This window comes from Micropterus dolomieu, linkage group LG01 (assembly GCF_021292245.1).
Source record: "Micropterus dolomieu isolate WLL.071019.BEF.003 ecotype Adirondacks linkage group LG01, ASM2129224v1, whole genome shotgun sequence".
NCBI lineage: Eukaryota > Metazoa > Chordata > Actinopteri > Centrarchiformes > Centrarchidae > Micropterus > Micropterus dolomieu.
In genome coordinates this window covers 6,894,329-6,916,260 of record NC_060150.1, presented here as the reverse complement: position 1 = coordinate 6,916,260, position 21,932 = coordinate 6,894,329, and the positions used below count along the sequence as shown (strand labels likewise).

The window sequence follows — 21,932 nt, the reverse complement described above, 5'->3', positions numbered from 1 at the left end:
AACGTCACCCAGCTCGCTGTCGCACGTTTATGATGGTTGTTTTGCCACCTCCCTCCCTTCCCCTCTATTGTTTCAGGCTCTGGTGAAGGATCGATACACACGGCGTGAACACTGGACTTGCCCATGCTGAGGAGTAACATTGACATAGGGTACGTTTTATTAAAATTAAACGTTACCTTTCATTCATTTAATGCTAGTATTAGTCACCTCTAGGGAGGGAGGCTGCCAGTTTGTCGGTGGCTTTAACAGTTAGCTAACAGTGAAGCTGTCATCCGCGCCCAGCATACATGTGAAACCTTGCGTTAGCTAACTTTATGCTAAATATTTAGCAAATATATTAATAGTGGATTAAAATCAAGGAGATTTTGATAAAGGACCAACAACTAATCTGATCTGTTGGTTTAGCTCATAGCTGGTAAATCATAGCTGGTCTGCTAAACGTTTTTGTTTATAGGTTAGCTATCTTAACAACAATAAACATCATCGGTGGCTCATAGCCTTCATATGATCCGATAACATTTATTATACATATAAATATATAACAATATATATATATATATATATATATATATATATATATATAATCTGTATAAAGAAACATGCACCGTAAATGTTAGCCTGTCTGTTTGCAGTTAGGTCTGGAAGTGTCGTTAGTCAACGATACTTATATTAAAATCATGATAATTTAACATATGTATTTTACACTGTGGATCTTTTTGGTAAGTCTGAACGTAAATGATATCATGAAGCAGCACTGGATAACAATACACAGCCCATCAAGGCACTGGAAGATGACAGAAGGAGAGTTACATTACATGTAAAATTTGGTGGTGTGTTGATGTCATGCCGACTTGGAAACTTGACCCTATGAGGATTCATTAAAAAGTTATTAGTCCTATTTTCCTCATAGGTACGTTTACTGACTAGTAGATACAGATACAGAGGATGGCACATATGGGTATCTGTTGTTATAGACATTAGCAGCCCAGTCTGACCACATGAGTATTTCAATGATGTTGCAGATGGTTGTTTCACATTAATCTGTACTGTTTTCGTTTTTATAATTTTTTAATTGTTACCTAATCTCTTAATTATTTTTTCGATTGTTTGTGTAGTTGTTTGGTTTATTAGTCAGAAAATGGGGAATAATGTCAGTCGGTGTTTACCAAAGCGCAAAAAGACAGCCGTACTTTTGGCACAGCATTGCGAGGGAAGTCTGCTGATGTTCCATTAAGAGGTTTCTGGTTGTTTCGTTAACGTCACCGGTCCAGTCAGTGTCACATGCTGCTATGTCTTTTGAAGCAGGCCCTGTCAGATTTAAGATGGCCTGAGTGCAGACGCTGTGATACAGCACATATGGAGACGGCGAAGCACGGCAAATGACTGGCAACTGAAAACAACAGAAAAGCCAAGAAGGATATCTTTCCACATTTACACAAATTCAGGTTAGAGTTTCAGGTGTGGAGGTGAAAGAACTCCTTGTAGTTTGTAGCGTTGTGCTATTTGCTTTGACCTCAGCTTATAAATACGAGCATGGTATTCAGATTCTGACATTTATTCGGCTGCACTTGTTGTAGGTCACTCTGGATAAGAGCATCAGCTGACGCTCAGATTAGACATGAAGGGAGATAAAGTCTGTAGAAAAGCTGATGTAAGCAGACAGTCTCTCTGGGACAGCTGGGCCAGGCTAGTGTTGTGTATAATGCTGCTGTGTTGTCTGTGTTTTACAGAGTTACTTGCAGGGCTGCTGTGCTGACATTTTACACCTGGCAATAATTTGTTACCAACATTAAGTGGTGGTTTTTCAGGACTAGAATTGCATCTCTTGCTATTTTAATGTCTAAAATATTACTTCTCCAAATCAGAATACCGGGCTGCATCTCAAACAAGAACCTGTCTGTCTGTTATAGCGTTACTCATGAGATGACTCACAGGCACTTTATATCATGGAAACGAAGAAGCTTGCATCTGAACGATGTTTCCATGATGAGTATGGACATAATGGATTTCTTTTGAAGATGATTAATTTATGCAGTATTTTGTGCACAGGATTGCTCCTAGCTCTAATATGAACGTGACTATTATAAAGCCAATATCAGTGTCATTAGTGGGTCAGTACAGCGTATCTGCCAGGCCTCTAATGCTAAACAGCACATTTAGGCTGCGGCATTGCGTGCCTCACAATAATCTCTTTATGGAGCAAACAGTTTCAGCCTCACTGTTATGTAAGCAGAGGATGAATGTTGCCCAAGGACTCTGTCTTTGCACAGGCATGCTTACTGATACACACACAGCCACACAGATATGCATGTAATCAGTCTGCATGCACAGACCAGGCACTAAGGTCAGGGATGCAGATGGTACTGGGATTGTAAATGATGGTAGGCGCTATGCTAATGCACAGTATCCTCTTTGTAAAGTAGCTCGTAATGGCTTTTTCTTATAAAAACAGTTTCTCCTCTTTACTCTTCACAACACAAATGCACAATAACACACACCTCTATCCACTTTGAGGGAGACTACTCAGCCTGTGAAAACAGTCTGTAGCTTTCCAGATAGTTTGAGAAAATAACCCCGATGATTTCATAGTGATCAGTCATCAGGTTTGTCTCAGCTTGGGCTTGGAGACATTTTTAACTTAAAGTGGACATAACAAACTGGAGATGAGGAGCTTGAAACATGCAAGTGTTTATCAGGCTGGAAGGATGTTATGACAAATGCTATCAACAGCATTATGGGAAGTGTAGGAGCCAGAGTATTTAGGGCATCACTAGGGCTAAAAGTCACAATATCTTGACCTCTGCTGCTCAGATTTTCATTTATCATTGAATGTCTCTCGCAAGCCTCCTAAGTTTATGGAAATGAAACACTAAATTGCTGCAATCCCTGTTTACTTAATGTTTTTAATGTTTCCGGCAGCAGCGGGTAATTTGGTACAGAAGAAATATGTAAATAAATATAATAAAAGCAGTGATAGCCGTTTAGGTGTGACAGACTACTGAAAGACAATGAACACCAAAGGTGGATGCCAACAACAAGCATGTGTCCACAGCAGGTCAGATGTCTTTCATTTTCTAAATTCTCTATAGAGAGCTCATCCCTTTAAGGCCCTCCTGTCTCATTCCTCCAGAGAAAGGCAGCAGGATGTGGGAGGGCCCTCTCTCATCCCTCTGCCCCCCAAGGACGTCACTAGTGTTGAAAAGTGGTGGGGACGTTTAAGGGCTCAGATTAGAGTTGTGACAAGACACACGAGACGTGACAAAGCAGAATATTGGGGTCATGAGAACAAGACTAGAAGATATTTTAATACCCTTTAAAAGAAATATTCATTCATAAGATTTTGAGCATTAAACACTTAACTTCCCGCATTCTGGAGACATTTTCTGCACCAATAAATGTCTTTATTTATATAGAGGGAAACACTAATTCAGATGGCTGTGGACAATTCAGAATATAAAAATATAATGGAATATAATGCAGTAATCAGTAAATAGTTTTTTTTAGCTTAAGCATTTATTGCTGCAAACTATTTTTCAGAACATTTTTAACAAATGCATTCAAAAAGTGGTGGGGACATGTCCCCAGTGTAAATGACACCTATGTTTAAAATAGTATGTTGCACATAAGAAGGAAATGAAAATACATCTGAGTTACAGCAGCTGGCCTGCTTTAACTTTAACTGCTGAAGCTTAATGAGTGACTTTTATACTGTATATCTTAAAAATGCCCTTTCGTCAGATAGAAGGAAGAGAGTAGAGATCCTGCAGCTCCTTGGGAGTTTAAGGCTTGACTGATGTAGTTTAAATGGCTGTGACATCTAAGATCGATCTGATAAACCCTGAAAGAGATGCCAGACAATCAGTGGTTTAAATGTTCAAGTGAAAAACACCCATCTGGCTTTAAATGGCAGCAACTAAGTGGGAAGAAGAAAACATAGCCTGGAGTCAGAGGAGCTCCATGCACACACACACACACACACACACACACACACACACACACACCCCACCATTGCTGCTTTCACGCCTAACCTTTCTCTCCGCAGGTAAAGGTGTGTGCGTAAGCACCACACATCGGCGCAGGACCAGGATGTGATGTCGCACAGGTGCTCCCGTTTTCTGTCCAGCTTTGTGTTTGCGAGCGGGGACCCCCCCTACCGCTCCAAGGGCAGGACATGTTTGAAGCCAAACCCCGGGCGGTGGAGAAGAAAGAGTCGAGCACTGAGACAGGTTGGGCGTTTTGTTCTGTGTGCAGCTGCGTCGCGCATCAAACGGATGCTGACAGTGCGACGTCAGCTTTGTGTGCAAATTTCAAATGATGCTCTGCCAATGTCACGCTGCCCTGAAGTACATTATGCTCTGTCTTTGGGGGGCTTGATGCTATAGTTAGCCCCATCTGTCCGAGTAAACCACATATTTGCTCAAGTGGAAGGACATTTGCTTGTATATTGCCTGAGCCAAGAAACACACAAATATTAAAATGCTTTATCAGCCCGCATGTGCCCTCAAAACACACTGCAGTCTGATATCTTACCAGGGCTACTCTGTTTTGACAAAATAAAAGCATTGTTAATGATGCATGATAACATGGTAAAGCTGTGATTTGTTTTCAATATAATATCCACTATATACACACACAATATAGTATAATATACTATACAAGTACAGTCCATTTGTCTTTATATATCAACAGTATTACAGTATTGTAGGCGATTATGGCCTTCATCAACTGAATAATTACATTATAGTATAAACCAGTGACTTCCTACAGTCTGTCAGTATAATGGTATTTAGGGTAATTTAAAAATTCAGAGCGACCAAAGTTAAAGGAATAGTTTGACATTTTGGAAAATTCGCTTATTTGCTTTCTTGCCGAGAGTTGGAGAAGAAGATAGCTGGCACTCTTGTGTCTGTATGTTTAATTTGAAGCTAATGGCTGGAGGCTATAGGGTTAGTTTAGCATTTAGACTTGAAGGCCTGGTACAGCTACCCAGATACAGCTAGGCTGGCTCTGTCCAGACAGGGTATGTGGTGGGCTTTTAAAATTACATCTAGTTTCCCCACCAAAATAGATATAATAATATGGTTTAGAATAATTAGAACGTCCTAAAAAAGTCTTGAATATTTTCTTTAGTAGTTACGTTAGCTATAAAATGTTTCTGTTTTTGATTGTGGGCTGTCAGGAGACCTTACACACCTACAAACTAAGCTTATTGTGACTGTTTTTTGACCGAGTTTCAGTCAGAACCATCAGACTCGTAGACAAAGGACAAGTGTCAGTTTTCAGCAATAATAAGTTATGCCTGTGAAACATGTTTAAAAGTCTTAAACTTACTTTTTGAACCATTAGTATATAATAACCCACTCATAAGCTTCTGTAAAACCACAAGCTTTTGTTTTAACACAGATTGAACAAACAAGATATAACAGGTTGCATTACCTTGTGAGTTTTAGAGTGGTGGTCGGCAGATTCTGTTAACCTTTGGACAGAGCCAGGCTAGCTGTTTCCCCCTGCTTTCAGTCTTTATGCTAAGCTAAGCTCACCGTCTCCCGGATGTAGCTACATATTTTTATGTGGACAGACACGAGAATGGGTTAAATCTCTCACTCAGCAAGAAAGCCAATTCCAAATTTAAAACAGCGCACCGGAGCCAACGATATGTTTGTGGGGACTGTAAATGACATTAACGCTAAAACTATCAGTCAGTTAATTGATTGATGATAATGTTGGGCATTTATTTTCATGTTTGTCAGTGTGGAAGATAATTGAATCTAAAGGATGCTTGATCTGTCAAGTAATCATTGGATGCTGGACGCTGGATTATATCTGTCTCCTAACCCACAGATGAGGGGCTTGGCAGCAGCGGGAAGCATTACGGATCCGGCTCGCTGGGCTCGGGTTCGGCCGGCTCCGTCTACCTGTCAGACAGCCAAGACTGGGCGGTCTCCCCGAGCTGCTCTCCGGACGAAGGCCCCGTCCAGCACAATGCCATCTCACCCGTGCTGGCAGAGGAGACTTTCCGCTACATGAGTAAGTGTGTGTGTTTTTAAATTTCTGTCTCTCTCTGTCTTCTTTCATTTGATTGGTCAAGCCAGTGGCGGGCAGATTGTGTGTGTGTGTGTGTGTGTGTGTGTGTGTGTGTTTCTGTGCATTAGACATGAGGGATTCATTTTATACAGTGCACATCCTCTTAAATTAAACTCACAGGGATTTAGCGTGGATATTATTCGACACAGGGTTGTCGTCGTGTGTTTGTCTTTCATTGTGTGTCCCAGACAGTTGTGTGTGTGCGTGTGTGAGGGACAGTGAGAGACAGTGAGGACAAGAGGAATCCAGTGATCCAGCCAGGGTTAAGTGTTGCTGAGTTCAAAGCGAGGGTCACGGGACAGAGAGTGACGAGGAAGGGAGGGATTGAGGGAGAGTGGGTGAGAGTGGTAGAGAATAAAGACAGGACAGTAAAGAGAGGAGTCGGACCATGCCGGTTTTAAACATCCCCAAAGAAGAGGTTTACGATAACTTCACCATGGAAGGTGAGAGAGAGAGAGAGACGCGAGCTGGTGTGACTGCAGAAGCAGCTTTAATCATGTCTGCAAGGTCAAGCAGAACGTGACAAGGTGGAAGCGAAAGTTTGTGTGTGTGTGTTACAGTGTTTAGGTGGAAGCCTTGAAAAACAGGAAGTGTGTCAGTCTCAATGAATGCTTATGTGTTTACATTTACACAAGCGTGTGGTGTGCGGGAGCAGTGTTACTAGTGGTTGGATCGACGCCACTTCCTGTCTTATGTTTTTCTCACAAAAAAGCATATTTCCGCTCTGTGTTTGAAACCTTTTTGTTTGCTTCGTTTGGTGTTTAATGAAAAGCATTATGTGATTACACCTGACCTGAACACGTGCAGAAGAACAGAAGATTTATGATATCAGGCGTAACACGGTAGATTCAGAATTCTTTTATTTCCGTGATTTTGTATAGGATGTGTGTTCAGTTGCTGTGTATGTGTGTGTTTCAGCTGCACGTGTGAGAGACGGGGTACAGTAAGGGAGTCACATTCCTGCTCGGTGAAACATTTGCTCTACTTCTGCAGTGTAAAATCATACACGGCCTATTAATAGTGCCTGATCCATGATGAAATGCGTGAGAGCACTTAGAGGAGTGTGGTTTTTATATATTTAAACAATGCTGTGCTGACAACGTGCAAATAGCCTACATATTACAATACTGATCATGATACAAGCATCTCGGGTATCAAGCATCCCGTTTTTGTGTCATGTTGTGAAATTGGAAGAGGGAGCTGTTTAATGCTGACTAAACAAAAATGCTGTTTGAATACTAGAAACTTTAGACAATTAAAACTTTATGCAAATGCAAAGTATGTTTATTGGAAAAATCACAATGCAGTGAACCCCATATATTAAACAGTCCAAATACAACCAGATCTTGTGGCTGCAGCTTGGTCTGTGGTCTGATTTTAAATACGAGCATGTGGTTTTGTCAGTGTAAAGCGATGAGTCTTGAGACACATGGAGAAAGCATTAGCCTGCTTCTAATGTATTCTGGTCTTGGAAACTCTGACCTCACGTGTGCGTGTCCTGTGCCTGATCCAAATCTCATGAAACCACATCAGCAACACAAGTGTAAGATCTATGGGCAATAAATCAATAATGATAATTATCACAACAACATAACAACATAATTTTCCGGAATAACTATATAACAAATGTTCAATAAATGTTTGATTTAATTCATCTGAATCACAAACAAATTGCTACTTATTTTTTTCTATTTTGATATTTATTTTGTTGAAGAAAAGGGACTTAAAAAAATAATAATTATTATCATAATTGTTTAGAATGTTCTACCTCACAATTGTTAAGTGATCCATTGTTTAGCATCAAGTGTTAATCATCTGGTTTCTTCAACTTTCACTTGCGAGCAAAAATCACCCTTTAAACTTGAATGAAATTATTTGATATTTATCGTGATAATTATAAATATCGAATGATATGAAACATTTTATCGTGACAACATTTTTGGCCATTTCGCCCAGCCCTACTATGGAGTAGCTACTTTATAGTTTAACAAAAAAATAATAATAATTGGAATGTACAGCATTGTTTGTTTTGACTTTCACATTCGAGAGAGAAAATCTGATCCTGGATGTTTAAATCAGCTTTTTTTGTGTTCAAGTAAAAAGTATTTATTAAACTAAGCATTGAAATTGGCTGTTAAAATTACTCAAATAGGCCCTGCGATGGACTGCGACCTGTCCAGGGTGCACCCTGCCGTTCGCCCCCGATGTAAGCTGGGATTGGCTCCAGCCCCCCCGCAGGATAAGCGGTTGACAATGGATGGATGGAATTACTCAAATAAACAAATGTTGTACTTGCAGCTGGTGCAGCAAGTTTATTAGGGCCAAAGGTCCAACCAACCTTAATTCAAAAGGTCTACAGTGTTTCTTAAGCAGCCACCCACTGACCATTGCACTGTGTGTGAGTATGCGTGCACTCCAAGTACTATTTTGTAACTCACTGGACTTTGTAGTTATGCAGTGTGTTGTGGCCAGAGTTCAGTCACTGTACTTTACAAGTGAACACAACCCACACTAGTGTTTCACTATGCGTGTGGGTTGTGTCAAATGTACATTAACTTGAGAGATTATATGCGTTGTGTATGCACAGTATTCTTCTTCCTTTGTGTAACAAAGATAGCTCTGTTGGGCGGAAGTTATTTTTAACCGTCTGTTGTTGGAAGGGTGTGCGGTGTCCAGAGGTCACCGCGGGCCTCAGGTTACCGGACTACAGCGCTCATGCATTTGAGCAGCTGCTTCACTTGAGTCTTTCTAGCGCTGCTTTTTACATTCAGTTCCTTGTAGCTTGTTTCACCACAATGAGTGTACATAAGATAAATTGAGCTACAAACATTTGCAGCGTCATCTGTCAGTCTTTTGTGTGGTTAAGGAGTGCATGAATACTATATAATACTTTGATTGCAGACAATAGTTCCAGGTCTTTTCTTATAAACAATATAAAGTAACTGCACTTTACTATGGATCTTCTTCGTCCGCCATAGTCAATTCAGAATTTATCTATTTCTTTCTATTGTATTTTATAATTTGCCATATTCCATTTATAGTATCAATGCTATTCAAAATACTTGTCTTATTTTTATATACATATGTAAGTGTTGCAATCAAATATGGTGAAACAAGGTGTGGTAACACAGCAAAGAAAGTATTTAACATGGAGTTTTGTGAGGGACTACATTTAGGTGCAGAGTCTGGAGTCTGTTCTCAGTCTATGAAATGATTCTTGGTAAAAAGGCAATGTTTAAATGATTGGAGTTGCCATTTTTCTCTAAACAGGTGGAAGGGGGAGCGGTGCAGCGCTGGTGACACCCACTCAGGTGCTAAAAGCGGACCGCACTAATTGCTGTGTAGATTCTCTGACTCTCGACAAACTAATGTTTCTATCTGAAATGGATTTATTGAAGCTTCTGCTTTCACCCTGAGCTTCTTCCTTCTCTCTTCGTCTTACCTCTCTGTGCTGCTTCTTTCCTCCTTCCTGTCTCTTTTTGTCCCTTTCATCTTAAACCAAGCTGGTTGCTTGTACACCTTCTGATCCTTCCCTTCTTGTCTCTTTCCTTTCCCTCACTAGCGTATCTTGCTTTGGAGCCCTCCTCTTATTCCCACCCCGGCTCTCAGAGCCTCTCCAAAGGTATCTTTCTCTCTCTACCTGTTCTGCCCTGCATCTTCTTCGTTTAGCTCCAGTGTGAGAGCGGGGCCTCGGTCCACAATGTGGCTCTGACTGCTGCACTTCTCTCTGGAATCAGTCCAGAGCCACAGACCTGCAGCTCCCCTCTCTGCTTTTTTTGCACGTAGATGACCGCAGACAAGAGATTTGCGTAGTATAGGTCTGCTGTCTGCCACTGTACACAGCTTGTAGTACTGTGTGTGTGTGTGTGTGTGTGTGTGCAGTCTCTTAATGTCAGTATTGTGGCTTGATTACATTCAGACCACTAGCAACCACATTGCCAGGTTGTGGTGCTATGTCATCAAATGGCTGCGGTAGTGTTTCAGCAAAATAACCGGCACATGTTTGAGCCACACTGGTTCATCATGGGCTGCTGATGCCAACTCCAGTGGCACACAGAGAAATGTACAGTAAATATGCAGATTTTGAACAAGTGGATGTTCGCGTTGCTTGTGGTCAGAACATTTTATTATGTAGTAAGTAAAGGTGGCACGCTACAGAAGTGTGTCCCGATAGGTTGAAGTGGTATAGTAGTTTTTTGTTTGTTTGTGTGTTTCCTGAATGCACATTTTGCATGCACATGCCACAATGCGTCTAATAGATTGCATGTGCGTGTTTGCTCGCATGTCTCCTAAAAATAATATTTTTTTTCTTGCCAGTCCTCAGTGGTGATCGCGTGGAACAGATGACCAAGACATACAATGACATGGAAGTGGTCACGCACCTGTTGGCTGAGGTGGGTGTCCCCTCAATTGTAACACTTTGTTTTCTGTTAAGGAGCAGCGTCTACAGTAATTGTCTGATTGACTCTGCGTGCTCTTGTTGGACAGCGGGACAGAGACTTGGAGCTGGCGGCTCGGATCGGTCAGTCACTGCTGCAGAGGAACCACCTGCTGCAGGAACGCAACGAGGCCTTAGAGGAGCAGCTAACACAGGCCCTGGACCAGGTAGCTTACACATGCGAGTTATTAGAAGTAAACAGTAATCAGACACAAAAAAGAGATAGTGGTGAGTGCGATATTTTAAATGTACCTGAAAGCCATTTTAATTATGAAAGATATTTAAAGTAAATGCATTTAAAAGGAAAAAAGCAACCAATGTAAATGTATAGACATGATTAATGCACTATTATATAATGCGTAAACTAAAATGGAGCTAAAATATTGAAATCATCAATGTACTATGATAATTGGTTAGCAATTAGATTCTCAAATGTTTTAGCTTTAATGCAAATAGTAAATAGTACAAACTCAGTAATCGCTCTGTCCAAACCTTTCCTCGCCGGCCAGGTTCACCAGCTGCAGCATGAGCTCAGTAAGAAGGACGAGTTGCTGCGCATTGTGGCCAGCGTCTCGGAGGAGAGCGAGACCGACTCCAGCGTGTCCACGCCGCTGCGGCAGCCTCAGCCACCGGGGGGAACCACCGCTGCCGCAGCACTGAGCCAGCTGGAGTCCCTGCAGAGCAAGCTGCAGGAGCTGGAGGAGGAGAACCTGACGTTGAGGAGTGAGGTACGACTTATACACAGGATAGACGAGGTTATAGTGGAGTCACTGAAACACTGGAACAGAAAATAATAGAAAGTGAAATGGGGGGGGTTTAAATCATAACCACATTTTCAGAAATTAGTATAATTACTAATGAAAATTTCCAAGTGTATTAGCCAAAATTATGGAATGTGGATTAGCAGCTTTTGCCAAAAAAAAGTGCATTTTATCGTGTGGCATCAGGTCTGATGATGTGGTACATTTGAATGAAACAGAGGAACATTGATTTAAACAGCATACTGTAATGCAACAATCTTCCCCTGCAAAAACAGAGAAGTGTAAATGCCACAGTGCAAGTGGAAGTTTCAGGCTTTAGTACCGTTGTAGGCTTTTATTATGTTTGCGGGTTGTCCGTCCTTCCGTCTCATTCTCGTGAACGTGATTTCTTAGAAATGCTTGTAAGGGATTTCTTTAAACTAGGCACAAACTTCCACTTGACTTTGGAGATGAAGTTCATTAATTGTTGACTCAACTTTGACATCAGGATGTCCTAGAAAAACACTTTTTTTTTTCACATTATTCAACACCATAACTCAGGAAAAGAAGAGAAGATTGTGACCATATTTCACAGATGGTCGGACACTGAATAGGTGACACTTTGACTCAAACGTCATTGGCACCTTAAGATATGTTTTAAGCAATAATTAAAGAATGCACTGGGCGATTCCATATTTCATACACACGTTGACTGGGACGATACAATGAGTAAGCAGTAACTGGCAGAGTACACGCTGTACATCCTATATGTTGTCCTGTCTGTCTTTCCCTTCCCTTCCTGCGTCATTCTGAATTTTGAGCGTCATCTGAATCACGTGACTGCTAACAACATATTGGAACGCGCCAAGCTGATTGTGAGCATGTGACTTAGTGAGTTTCACATGCAGCTCATAATCTTCCATTTAGCCAAAACAATGCACTTTATACCTTTTTATTCTATTCTTTCCAAGTGTACACTACATATATTATGAGTCTGGACAGATACTCATGTAAAGTGCTACTTGACTCGTTGGCGGAGGCATAAAATCATGGGGCGCTAATTCTAGTTGTAGAAGTCCCTTAGGATGATGAAATGCGCAGACAGCGGAAAAAGAGTGTGAGTTATGAGATGTTGGAAATGCTAACTGCTGCCTCTCAACATCTCCATCCCAGGCGAATCAACTGAAGAGAGACACCGTCACCTATGAGGAGAAGGAGCAGCAGCTAGTGAGCGACTGTGTGAAGGAGCTCCGTGAGTGAGATGCACACGCATTTACACTCAAAGGACACAGTGTCACGTCTGGAAAGCTCATTTTAACTTTCGTGTGTGTGTTGGTTGTAGGTGAGTCCAACAGCCAGATGGTGTCTCTGACAGATGAACTGTCTCAAAAGAACGAGGAGCTGCTCAGACACCAGGAGGAAATCGCTCAGCTGCTGTCCCAGATAGTTGAGCTGCAACACAGGGTGAAGGAGGTGAGGAGAGACGGATCTACTGTTACAGATAGCTGTATGCATAATGTACCGGAGTGTGAACTTGGGTCACATGACTTGGACTTGGCTCAGACTCGAGTAATGAATCTGATGACAATCATCAAAATGATACCTTTGTCTTGATCCAATGTGCTCTCCCCAAGCCAGTGGCCAAAGATCACTTGTGAGGCAAAAGAAGCACCACTTTGTTATATCAGAGTGGCGATGCATTTCTAGTGGAACAGTCTAGCCGATCCATGTTTTAAGATGAATAACTTTATAGTTCTGAATCAGGACTGTTGTGCAGAGTAAGTAGGCTGTTTTTTCAGTGTGTCATATACAGTTTTATCTATGAATAGTGACCAAAAATTACACTCCACTCAAAACTGGCTGAGCTCATTGAAATCTTTGAGTTTTAGTTGTTTCTTTTATTACAAATTTTAAGACTAGATTAATTTTGATAAAATGCTATCCAACCCCAATCCTAGTCAAAAGGGTAATGCACCAAGGCTAAAGGAATAAACAGTGTCACATTGTCTTTGGTCAGAACAACAGAAGTGAACAAGTGAATAAATTTATCATGAGAGTGTGTTTGTGTTTAAATGCGTATGGTGTGTGTGTGTTGTTTCTCCACAGCTGGCTCTGGAGAAAGAGGAGTTGAGGATCCACCTGCAGGCCTCTAAAGATGCTCAGAGACAGCTAACAGCAGAGGTACAGTCTCACACACTCACAGGAGCTACTCATGTGTCTATGAATGGACTCTGAACCAGTTTTATGTAAAGTGGTCGCAGATAAAAGTAAATGACAGATGTACGGGTTGGCTTTAAGACAGTTTCGAATTATTAAATTGAGTGATTTTTTTTTATTTAAATAGAATAACAAATACATTATAATAGTCTCATTTAAATTGTGGTTAAGAACATTTTTTTCTTGAATTAGTAATTATGTTAATTTAGTAAATATATTAATAGAATTTTTAAAGAATTTGTTAAGACATGACAAATTAAATTATACATTTACATTCTGAATAATGCCTAATTTAATTAAAAGAAACAAATCTATTTAAATAACCACTGTGTGTGTATGTGTGTGTGTGTGTGTGTGTGTGTGTGTGTGTGTGCGCTGCAGCTGAACGAGTTGGCGGACAGGAATGCAGAGTGTGTAGAGATGCTCCATGAATCCCAGGAGGAGATCAGAGAGCTTCGCAGTAAAAACACTCCCTGTGCTGGGATGCGAAGGCACCTTTCCTACGGCCTCTACCCCATGGTGAGAGAGACACACTCACGCACGGAGAAAGAGCTGAATGGAGAACTGAGTCCTGAAGGGCAAAGTGCTAAAGGTTCAAATATGTTGAACCCGAGCAGCCTGGGAAACCTAGTGGCTGTGCTGCGAATAAAGTGTGTGTGTGTGTGTGTGTGTGTGTAGGACTCTCTGGCAGCAGAGATCGAGGGCACCATGAGGAGAGAGCTGAGTGTTGAGGAAGAGACCACCTTTCAGGACCAAAGGTCAGAAACCCAGACTAATCTAATCAAAAATACTTGTGTACGATGTTTTTTTTTTATTCTTACTTACACTGGGTTCGATTTTCAGCTTCTTAAAAACAATTAAATCCCACTTCCTGACACAGATTGGGTGATATAGTGAGTGTGGCCGTGATATATTGAGTCCTCTTTATAGCCCTTCACATAAATCCAAACTAGTTTTATAGGGCACTTCAAGCACTGGGTCCAATAATCCACATTTAATTACATTACTAGTCTTGGACTTGGACGGATGGCAGTGATATTGCAGGTTATAATCATCCTCACGGACACAACAGCTGCTTTCACTAACTGGTACAATAGTCTACAGTATCTTGACAATTTGTGGACCATGTCTCTGATCTTTTAACCTCTTCTCCCTTCAGAGTATCCCAGAAGCGAGTCTTCCAAACAGTCCGCTCCATCAACGCTTCTGCATCGCGAGCAGCTTCGGCCACCCCTCCTATCCCCGGCTCAGGACAGAGCTCTCTAGTGATGACAGCACAGCCCTTCTCGTCCACTCAGGGGTACGTTGCAAAGATAACGTATTCGCTTCCTGTCTTGCATTTTAACCGAAGTGTGGACTCATTACGTGTGTCTGTGTTTGCAGGGAGGAGGTGCGACTAGGCCAGCCTGGATCTCCAGGAGGAAACGACCTGACCAAAGCCCTCCACCGCTTGTCTCTGCGACGGCAGAACTTCCTGTGCGAGCGTCAGTTCTTCCAGGCGGAGCGCGAGAAGAAGATGCAGGCGCTGGCAGGGGCGGAGGCAGACGGGGAGGGCAGCGGCTGCAGCTCGCCGATGGGCAGCATGTTCTCCTCTTTCTCCAACCTCTCAGAGCTCTCCATCAGCTCCAGCCTGTTCAAGACCTTCCTGCCTGAGAAGCTTCAGATCGTCAAGCCCATGGAAGGTGAAGTTATCCATTTAACACAAAGCAACTAAGGCAGAGCATCTGTCAAATGTGTGACCGATTTAATTTGAAGCAGAATTATTGTCGACACATTTCTTGATGCACAGTGACTGGCTGGCTCCCTCTGCACTCAGACTGGAGGAGCTCAGGGAGGGCCCTTTCCTACACTCCTACACCAAAGTAGGAAACAAATGTATATGAAACAATATATGGAATGACTTAGACCTGCTCGGTGGAGGGATTCATTTAAAGTCATATTTAACTTTGCTTTGTAACTAACTTATATGGTTAAGCCCAATAAGTTACAATGTTCAAAAAAAGCATTGTTTGAACTTACACATGGCTGGTACAACAGCCTGCTGGACTGGGCTGCTATTACCAAGAATGTGTATAAAGTATAAAATTTACCTCACTAAATTTGGTTTCCCCATTAAAATAGAAACATCTTAGCTAGTAGCTAAATAATTGGTTGGTAGGAATCCTTTTGTAAAAGTTGGTGTTCCTTTGTTATTTTATATCTGTTTATATGGATAAATATGTGTGTTTATGTGTCATTCATGCACTTGAGAATGAGTAAAAAAACTTTTTCACTGCTATTTGGGTCATTTAGGCTAATGTGTTTTCCATAAAACAGTAAAAAGCCAGTTTACAACATCATTAAACAGCATTTTGGTAAAATGTCTGGTTAGTTACTATATATGGACTATATTATTTCTACACGAGTCATGTTAACATGCTAATGTCAGTTAGTTGAGTTAGCTATGCAACCGTTAACACCTGACAGTAACTGGGTGTATATGTGTATTTAGTAACAACTAATCTCTACGTAAGAACTACTTTGTGTGGTGGAACCGGTTTTAATTTAGTCATGTGTATTTGTATAAAAGAGCTGGTGCGACCTGCTCCCAGTTTCATCAGCAAAAGTTACTATAAAAACTCCAGTGGAAAATTACTAAAAATTAAAACTGTTGTTGACTCCAGTACGTGAACATAAATAAATTTAATTTCCCCTAGCGGGATAAATAAAGTATTCTTTATTAATCTTTTTTTTTTTCATGCAGTGGCCATAACAAATTCCAAAAAATCACTTGCTGCTTTTGCAATCCAGTTTGTTTATTAGGAAACACAAATGATTTGTTAGGTTGCTTCTGGGTGCCTAACTGCTGAGATAAAGGTTTTCAGTGACTCTAAGGGCATTTTTCAAACCGTAACATTCTGTAATTTCTTTTTCAGGCTCACTGACTCTCCATCACTGGCAGCAGCTGGCGAAACCCCACCTGGCCACCATCCTGGACCCCCACCCTGGGGTGGTGACCAAGGGTTTCTGCCCACTGGTTCAGGATTCTGTCTACCGCCTGTCTGACATGGAGGAGGATGAGGAGGATGAAGAGCACAGAGAGACAGGTGTCGTGGAGAAGGGGGCCGCAGAGCGGGGTAAGGAAGAGGAGGATGAGGAAGAGGAGGAAAGTGGGATTACTTTCAAGGTGTGCTTTTCGTCTACGCCAGAGGAGAGGAAAGACAGAAAGCATTCTGTGTCGCCTCTCCCTGTCCCTCCTCTCTCTCAAACTCTGCCAACATCACCTGGGACACCTGCCACTTCCTCCTCTGTCAGATCAGACCTGTGTCTGACCCCCGCAAACCGGCATGTCACTGAGAAATCCAGCCTGACATCTCAGCCCACTCCAGGAGCCTGTACAGCAACGGTCCTATCACAAAGTCAGATTTGTACCTCGACGTCAACAACAGCATCTTCCTCTGGTAAAAACTACTTGTGCAATACACTGTATTTCAATGAGGAATTTTAGGATGAGCTCATTGTTGCCATCACGAGTATGATTGTTTTTCTCACAATATGATTTATTGTGTGTTCAGTCCAAAATCCAGGCAAGTGCCAGAGCTCCACCTTCTCCACGTATACCTTCACCACCTGTCGCATCCTGCACCCCAGTGACATCACACAGGTGACCTCAAGGTAAGTCCTCTTCATAGGAGAACTTTTATAACATTTCTTTTTTTAATTACGGACTGATTAATGATGGGACGACAGGAAATGAAGGGGTACGATTAATGAGAAGAATGAGAGAATAATGACATCCTATAGAGGGCAGGCATCTTATTTAAAGCCATTGCTTTATAACAAAAATCCAGATAGACCATGTAGAGGCCTGTGCAGGCAACTGACCATTCGCTAATCTCTGCCTTCCTTAGTTAGCTAGTTATACCTTTTTATGCCTTCTGTCCCAGCACTGCACATATGCAGTTTACAATGATTTATGGAAGATTTACTATCAAAATTTTTAGTAATTTTTTAAACAATAAGTCAGTGGAGGTAGCTTGTTAATTTAGCTGTAACGTTGTATGTAACGTTAGCTCCATAAATTGGTTTAAAACTCTGGCTGACTTTTTAATGTTTCCAGCTGATTTGTTCTAAAATGTGCGCTTTATGGCTACATACACTATATCATGATAAACAGCTACATGTTCCGGCAAACCTTTTTTTAAATGTATTCTGTAACCTCATGAACTGATGTAGTTAGTTAATGATGTGATAATGTGCTTGGTGATGGAAGTAACAATAGAGCAGCAACCTCAGTTAGTTAGCTGGGCATAACAATAACAACAATATATATATAATGTATAACAATAGCCATTGTTCGAATGAAAGGCTAATATGTGCCTCTCTTTTCTCACCTTGTTTCTGTCTTCATGTTTTTCAGTTCTCAGTCACCCCTCTTCGCCAACACACCCAGCTCCATGAGGACAGGTCCCAGCACCCCTGTGACTCCTTGCAGACTGAGTCTGGGTGACTCCTTTCCCCCTCGACGTCCCCCTGCGCCCACCAGCGGCCTGGCCAAGCTAGTCCTGGAGAGGGGCATTTCTGCACAAGTCTCCACTGACACCCCTCCTCCATCCCCAAAACCCACACCCCGGCAGCCCCTCTTCCACCTCCTCCCAAGCACACCCCCTAACTCTCCTTCCCACTCACCTGCTCCCTCCCCGGTGCCCATGGAGTCCCGCCAACACCCGGCTGACAATTTCCTAGCTTCACGGCCAGCAGAGCTTTTTCTCCAGGACGTTTACGGGTTGAATCTGGGTCGTGCACCACATCCCGACCTACCAAGCCCTTCCCTGGAAACTCCAGCCCTGGTCCCGTCCCCTAAATCGGGCAGAGCCAGACCTGACCCAGTCAGTGTTGGCCTAGTGGAGAGGTTGCGGCGGCTCGGGTTCACCAAGGTGCTCCAGGGTTCAGAGTCTGAGGCTTCAGTGCCACGGCAGGATTCTTCTACTTTTGTGTCAACAGGCGGAGGAAGCCTATTGGATGGCTTGAGGCGCAACCAGAGCCTCCCAGCCATGATTGGTGCCCGAGCGGGGAAGTCAGCTGGTAATCCTCCACCTCCTCCTCACCCCACCTCCTTGGCCCTCCCTCCATCACCCTGGGGAAACCCCAAAGAACGGCGCCGGCACCTTGCCTCTGTCCCCCATGCCCCATCAAGTTCAACCAAACGCTGAAGGGGAGAGGTGGATGGACCGGGAGGGAGGGCAAACACTCCAGAACATGAACCCCTCCTTTACACCTCCATCCTCTTCTTCCTCCCTTCATATCTCTTCCTTTTTGCCTTTGGAGAGAGGAGTCAGGGCATCCGGTGGGCAGAACAATCCCCTCCTTTTTATGACTTAATTTTAAAGCACAATTGAACTAATTTGACTGTTTTTAGCAACGCCGCAGTGTCTGTGTAGATGTTTGCCATTATGCGACTTATGGAGGCCTTTTCTTGCCTCTGAGTGGGTTATTCAGCTCTCGGTACCTTCTCAGTTGTGTATGAATCTTAATAAGGTTATGTGGTTTTCCTGCTAGGCTCTGGATGTTCAGGTACAGGTAGAGGAGGTTGGGTAAAGGACAACGTAAGTAAGTGTACGAAGGTTTGTGGACGTGGATTAGAAAAGAATAAGAGTTAAGATAAAGGTATGGAAGGAAGGGAGAGTGTGGTCAGAAGAGAAAGTAAGTGAAAGGTGAAGAGAGAAAGGCTGAGCATCCAGAGTCTTGATATTTTAAAGGGCTTGTTCTGTAGTGGATTGGAAAATCTTTAGTCTGTAATAAAACAGTATCATCTGCAAATAATTTGAAGTCAGAAAAGAAGGGATTTACTTGGACTTTTAAGTGCTAGCTAGCTTAACGGCATACTGCCAGGCTAATCTTGTAATCAGACCATGCCATTAACATGCCAGTATTAATATTATAATGATTTTACAGTAATTCATTGTAGCACGGATATTTGGTGACTGTCCATGTGCCGTTCCCCTTATCTCCGCCTTTTGCAAGCGTCTGCATGACACGTCCAAAGCAAACTTGCCTACAGGCATGCACCTGTCGGCACACTGGTTGGGCCGCACTGAAGGCAAGGGTCAGATCCATATCGCCAGGCAAATAAAGAAATGAGTCTGCCTTTTTCCTTCAGGTCCTTAAGTAGAAGCTAGCACTTTTGTGTTCCTGTTTAGACATGTTTGTATATATTAGTTCAACTCTGTGGGATTTGGTGGTTGAGTTTGTGTTCGTTTGAGCAGCACTGCTTGGTTGAAAATATTTCACCACCGCTTCTAGGACTTTCATTGTTGAGTATTCTTTATCTCAGGCCTGTGAGACGTTCAGTTTTGGTCTGTTAAGAGGGAAAATCCATTGACACATTTTTTTTGTTCTGTATCACATCCAGTTTTAGTATACAGTACGTGGTTGTTTTCTGTGCTTGGTGTCTCGGGGTTATCTCAACCTCATATGTGGTTCTCACATTGGCCATCAGGTCTGGAGGAAAGCACATAGTTCATCCACATACTACTTTATAATATAAAATATCATGTTTAGATACAAGGAAGCGTAGAGCTTTGTGCTTGACCCCTTTGGCCCTCCAGCCGTCAGCGCTGCTGTCCCTGATGTTCATCAATCCAGCCAATCCCTCCCACTCAGCTCCTGCACTTTTTCATTTAACCTTTTGTTTAAGTGACACCATTATTTGAAGTATATAGAGTCTAACATATTAATGAGAAATTTTAGCATAATGTGTGCCTATTGTAACAATGTCAGCTAACACAAGATTTTTAATATATGTAGAAGTTACGTTTTGCTTTCCACATGAAGAGGCCCACAGAAGGGAATCCACATCAAGCCAAAAGTGTTATTTATTTTATTTTGAGGAAATTGAATACTCTTGCTCACATGTTTGTGATACGTTTTGTGCTAATTGACTATCGCATTTAATAAAGGAAGAAGCGCTTCAGTTTATTGTTTTGTACGTGTGTGGGATTGAAGAGAACAGGAAAGAAGGCACATCCAGACTGTTATATCGTTTCAGATTTGTCGTAGTTGTCATATCCACTGTTTTCCAGTAAAGCAGGTATGTGTCTTTCTTTATGTAAAGTATAAAATGTCCTGTGATAATTTCTTTTTTTTTTTTTCCATGATCTGTACTACTCATGGCTATTATTCAGTTGTCTCTTCTTTTTTTTTTTTTTTTTAATAAAGCAATGGAAACAAAGCCACTGGCTCACAGACTGCTATATTAAGTGATAATTGTCTTTCGTTTTGCAGGTCAGAATCAGAAATACTTTATTGATCCCTGAGGGGCAATTCTGTAAAAGGGAAGGGGAAAATAGTTCTCTGCATTTAACCCATCCTTTTTAAGAGCAGTGGGCTGCCATCGTACAGCTCCCAGGGTGCGGTTCGGGGTTCAGGGCCTTGCTCAGAGGACACCTTCGGCATTGGTTCGTGATGGACTCGATCCAGAGACCCACCGGTTTCTAAGCCAAATCCTAACAGACTGAGCTAATGCCGCCCCAAACCAAACTATTGGACAAATTAAAAATTTTAACCTGATGGCACAAAATGAAAAGTCAAAGGATCATCAGAATTATAACAATTTATCCTGAGGAGACATGAATATCTAAACCAAATTTTAAAGCAGTCCATCTATCATTTGTCAATTTGTTCCACTCCTTACCACAAACGTCAACCTCTCAGTAGCACTAGAGGAAAGGTCAGATTACCAAAGTCATTACAATTCATCCTTTAGGGACCACGAATGTCTTAACAAAATTTCATAGGAATCCATCCAGTGGTTTTTGAGATATTTCAGTCTGGACCAAAGTGGTGGACCGTCCATCCATGGAGCCACGGACTCAGTGCAAGTTTAGCCTTTTGTGGAGAACAGAAACTTCTTTCACTAAGGCAGTATACAAGCTGAAAGAAAAAAAGATCAGGTGAAACCAGACTTTCAGTCTTTGTGTCCTGACCGTTTGGAATGAGTTTGATCATTATGAGCACTTCCAAGCTGTTCTGTTATACTCTGAAGTCAGTTGTTCTATTGACATGAATGCCAAAAAGTGGTGGATAAAGTATTCAGATCCTTTTCTCAAGTAGAAGTCATGCATTGAAAATGTTATTTAAATAAAAGTATGTAAGTATATTTAGGAAAAAGTACTTAAAGTAAAAGTGACACATATTTCAGCCCATAATTATACTAATACATATTATATATATTGTTATTATTACTACTCATACAGTCATGTAAAAACAGAATTTTACTGTTATAGATAGAGCTATTTTGACTGTATCTAATTTTTATTTTCATCAAGGATTAATCATTTATAATTTTCTCCATTCATCGATTGATTGGTTGGTTTGTAAAAATTCTGAAAATAGTGAGAAATGCCATCGCAATTACCCAGAGCCCAAAGTGACACCGTTCCCATGCTTATTTTGTCCAACCAACCGCCCAGACC

General features: G+C 41.8%; 1 protein-coding gene across 2 annotated transcripts; it reads left to right on the top strand.

Moving 5' to 3' along the window:
• Positions 1-34: 34 nt before the first annotated feature.
• Positions 35-20,689, top strand: trak2 (trafficking protein, kinesin binding 2). Of its 2 annotated transcripts, XM_046054439.1 has the most exons (16): positions 35-149; positions 4,043-4,226; positions 5,842-6,027; positions 10,402-10,478; positions 10,573-10,689; positions 11,032-11,250; positions 12,436-12,514; positions 12,605-12,735; positions 13,369-13,443; positions 13,861-13,998; positions 14,158-14,237; positions 14,639-14,779; positions 14,863-15,161; positions 16,395-16,919; positions 17,034-17,133; positions 17,879-20,689. In XM_046054439.1, exons 2-16 carry the CDS (start codon positions 4,172-4,174, stop codon positions 18,669-18,671), a joined length of 3,015 nt encoding a protein of 1,004 aa, XP_045910395.1. In that variant the 5' UTR covers positions 35-149; positions 4,043-4,171; the 3' UTR covers positions 18,672-20,689. The 2 variants fall into 2 exon arrangements, with proteins under 2 accessions (XP_045910395.1, XP_045910401.1); XM_046054445.1 differs by lacking the exons at positions 35-149; positions 4,043-4,226 and adding an exon at positions 9,355-9,395 and having other exon boundaries at positions 5,850-6,027.
• Positions 20,690-21,932: the final 1,243 nt, after the last annotated feature.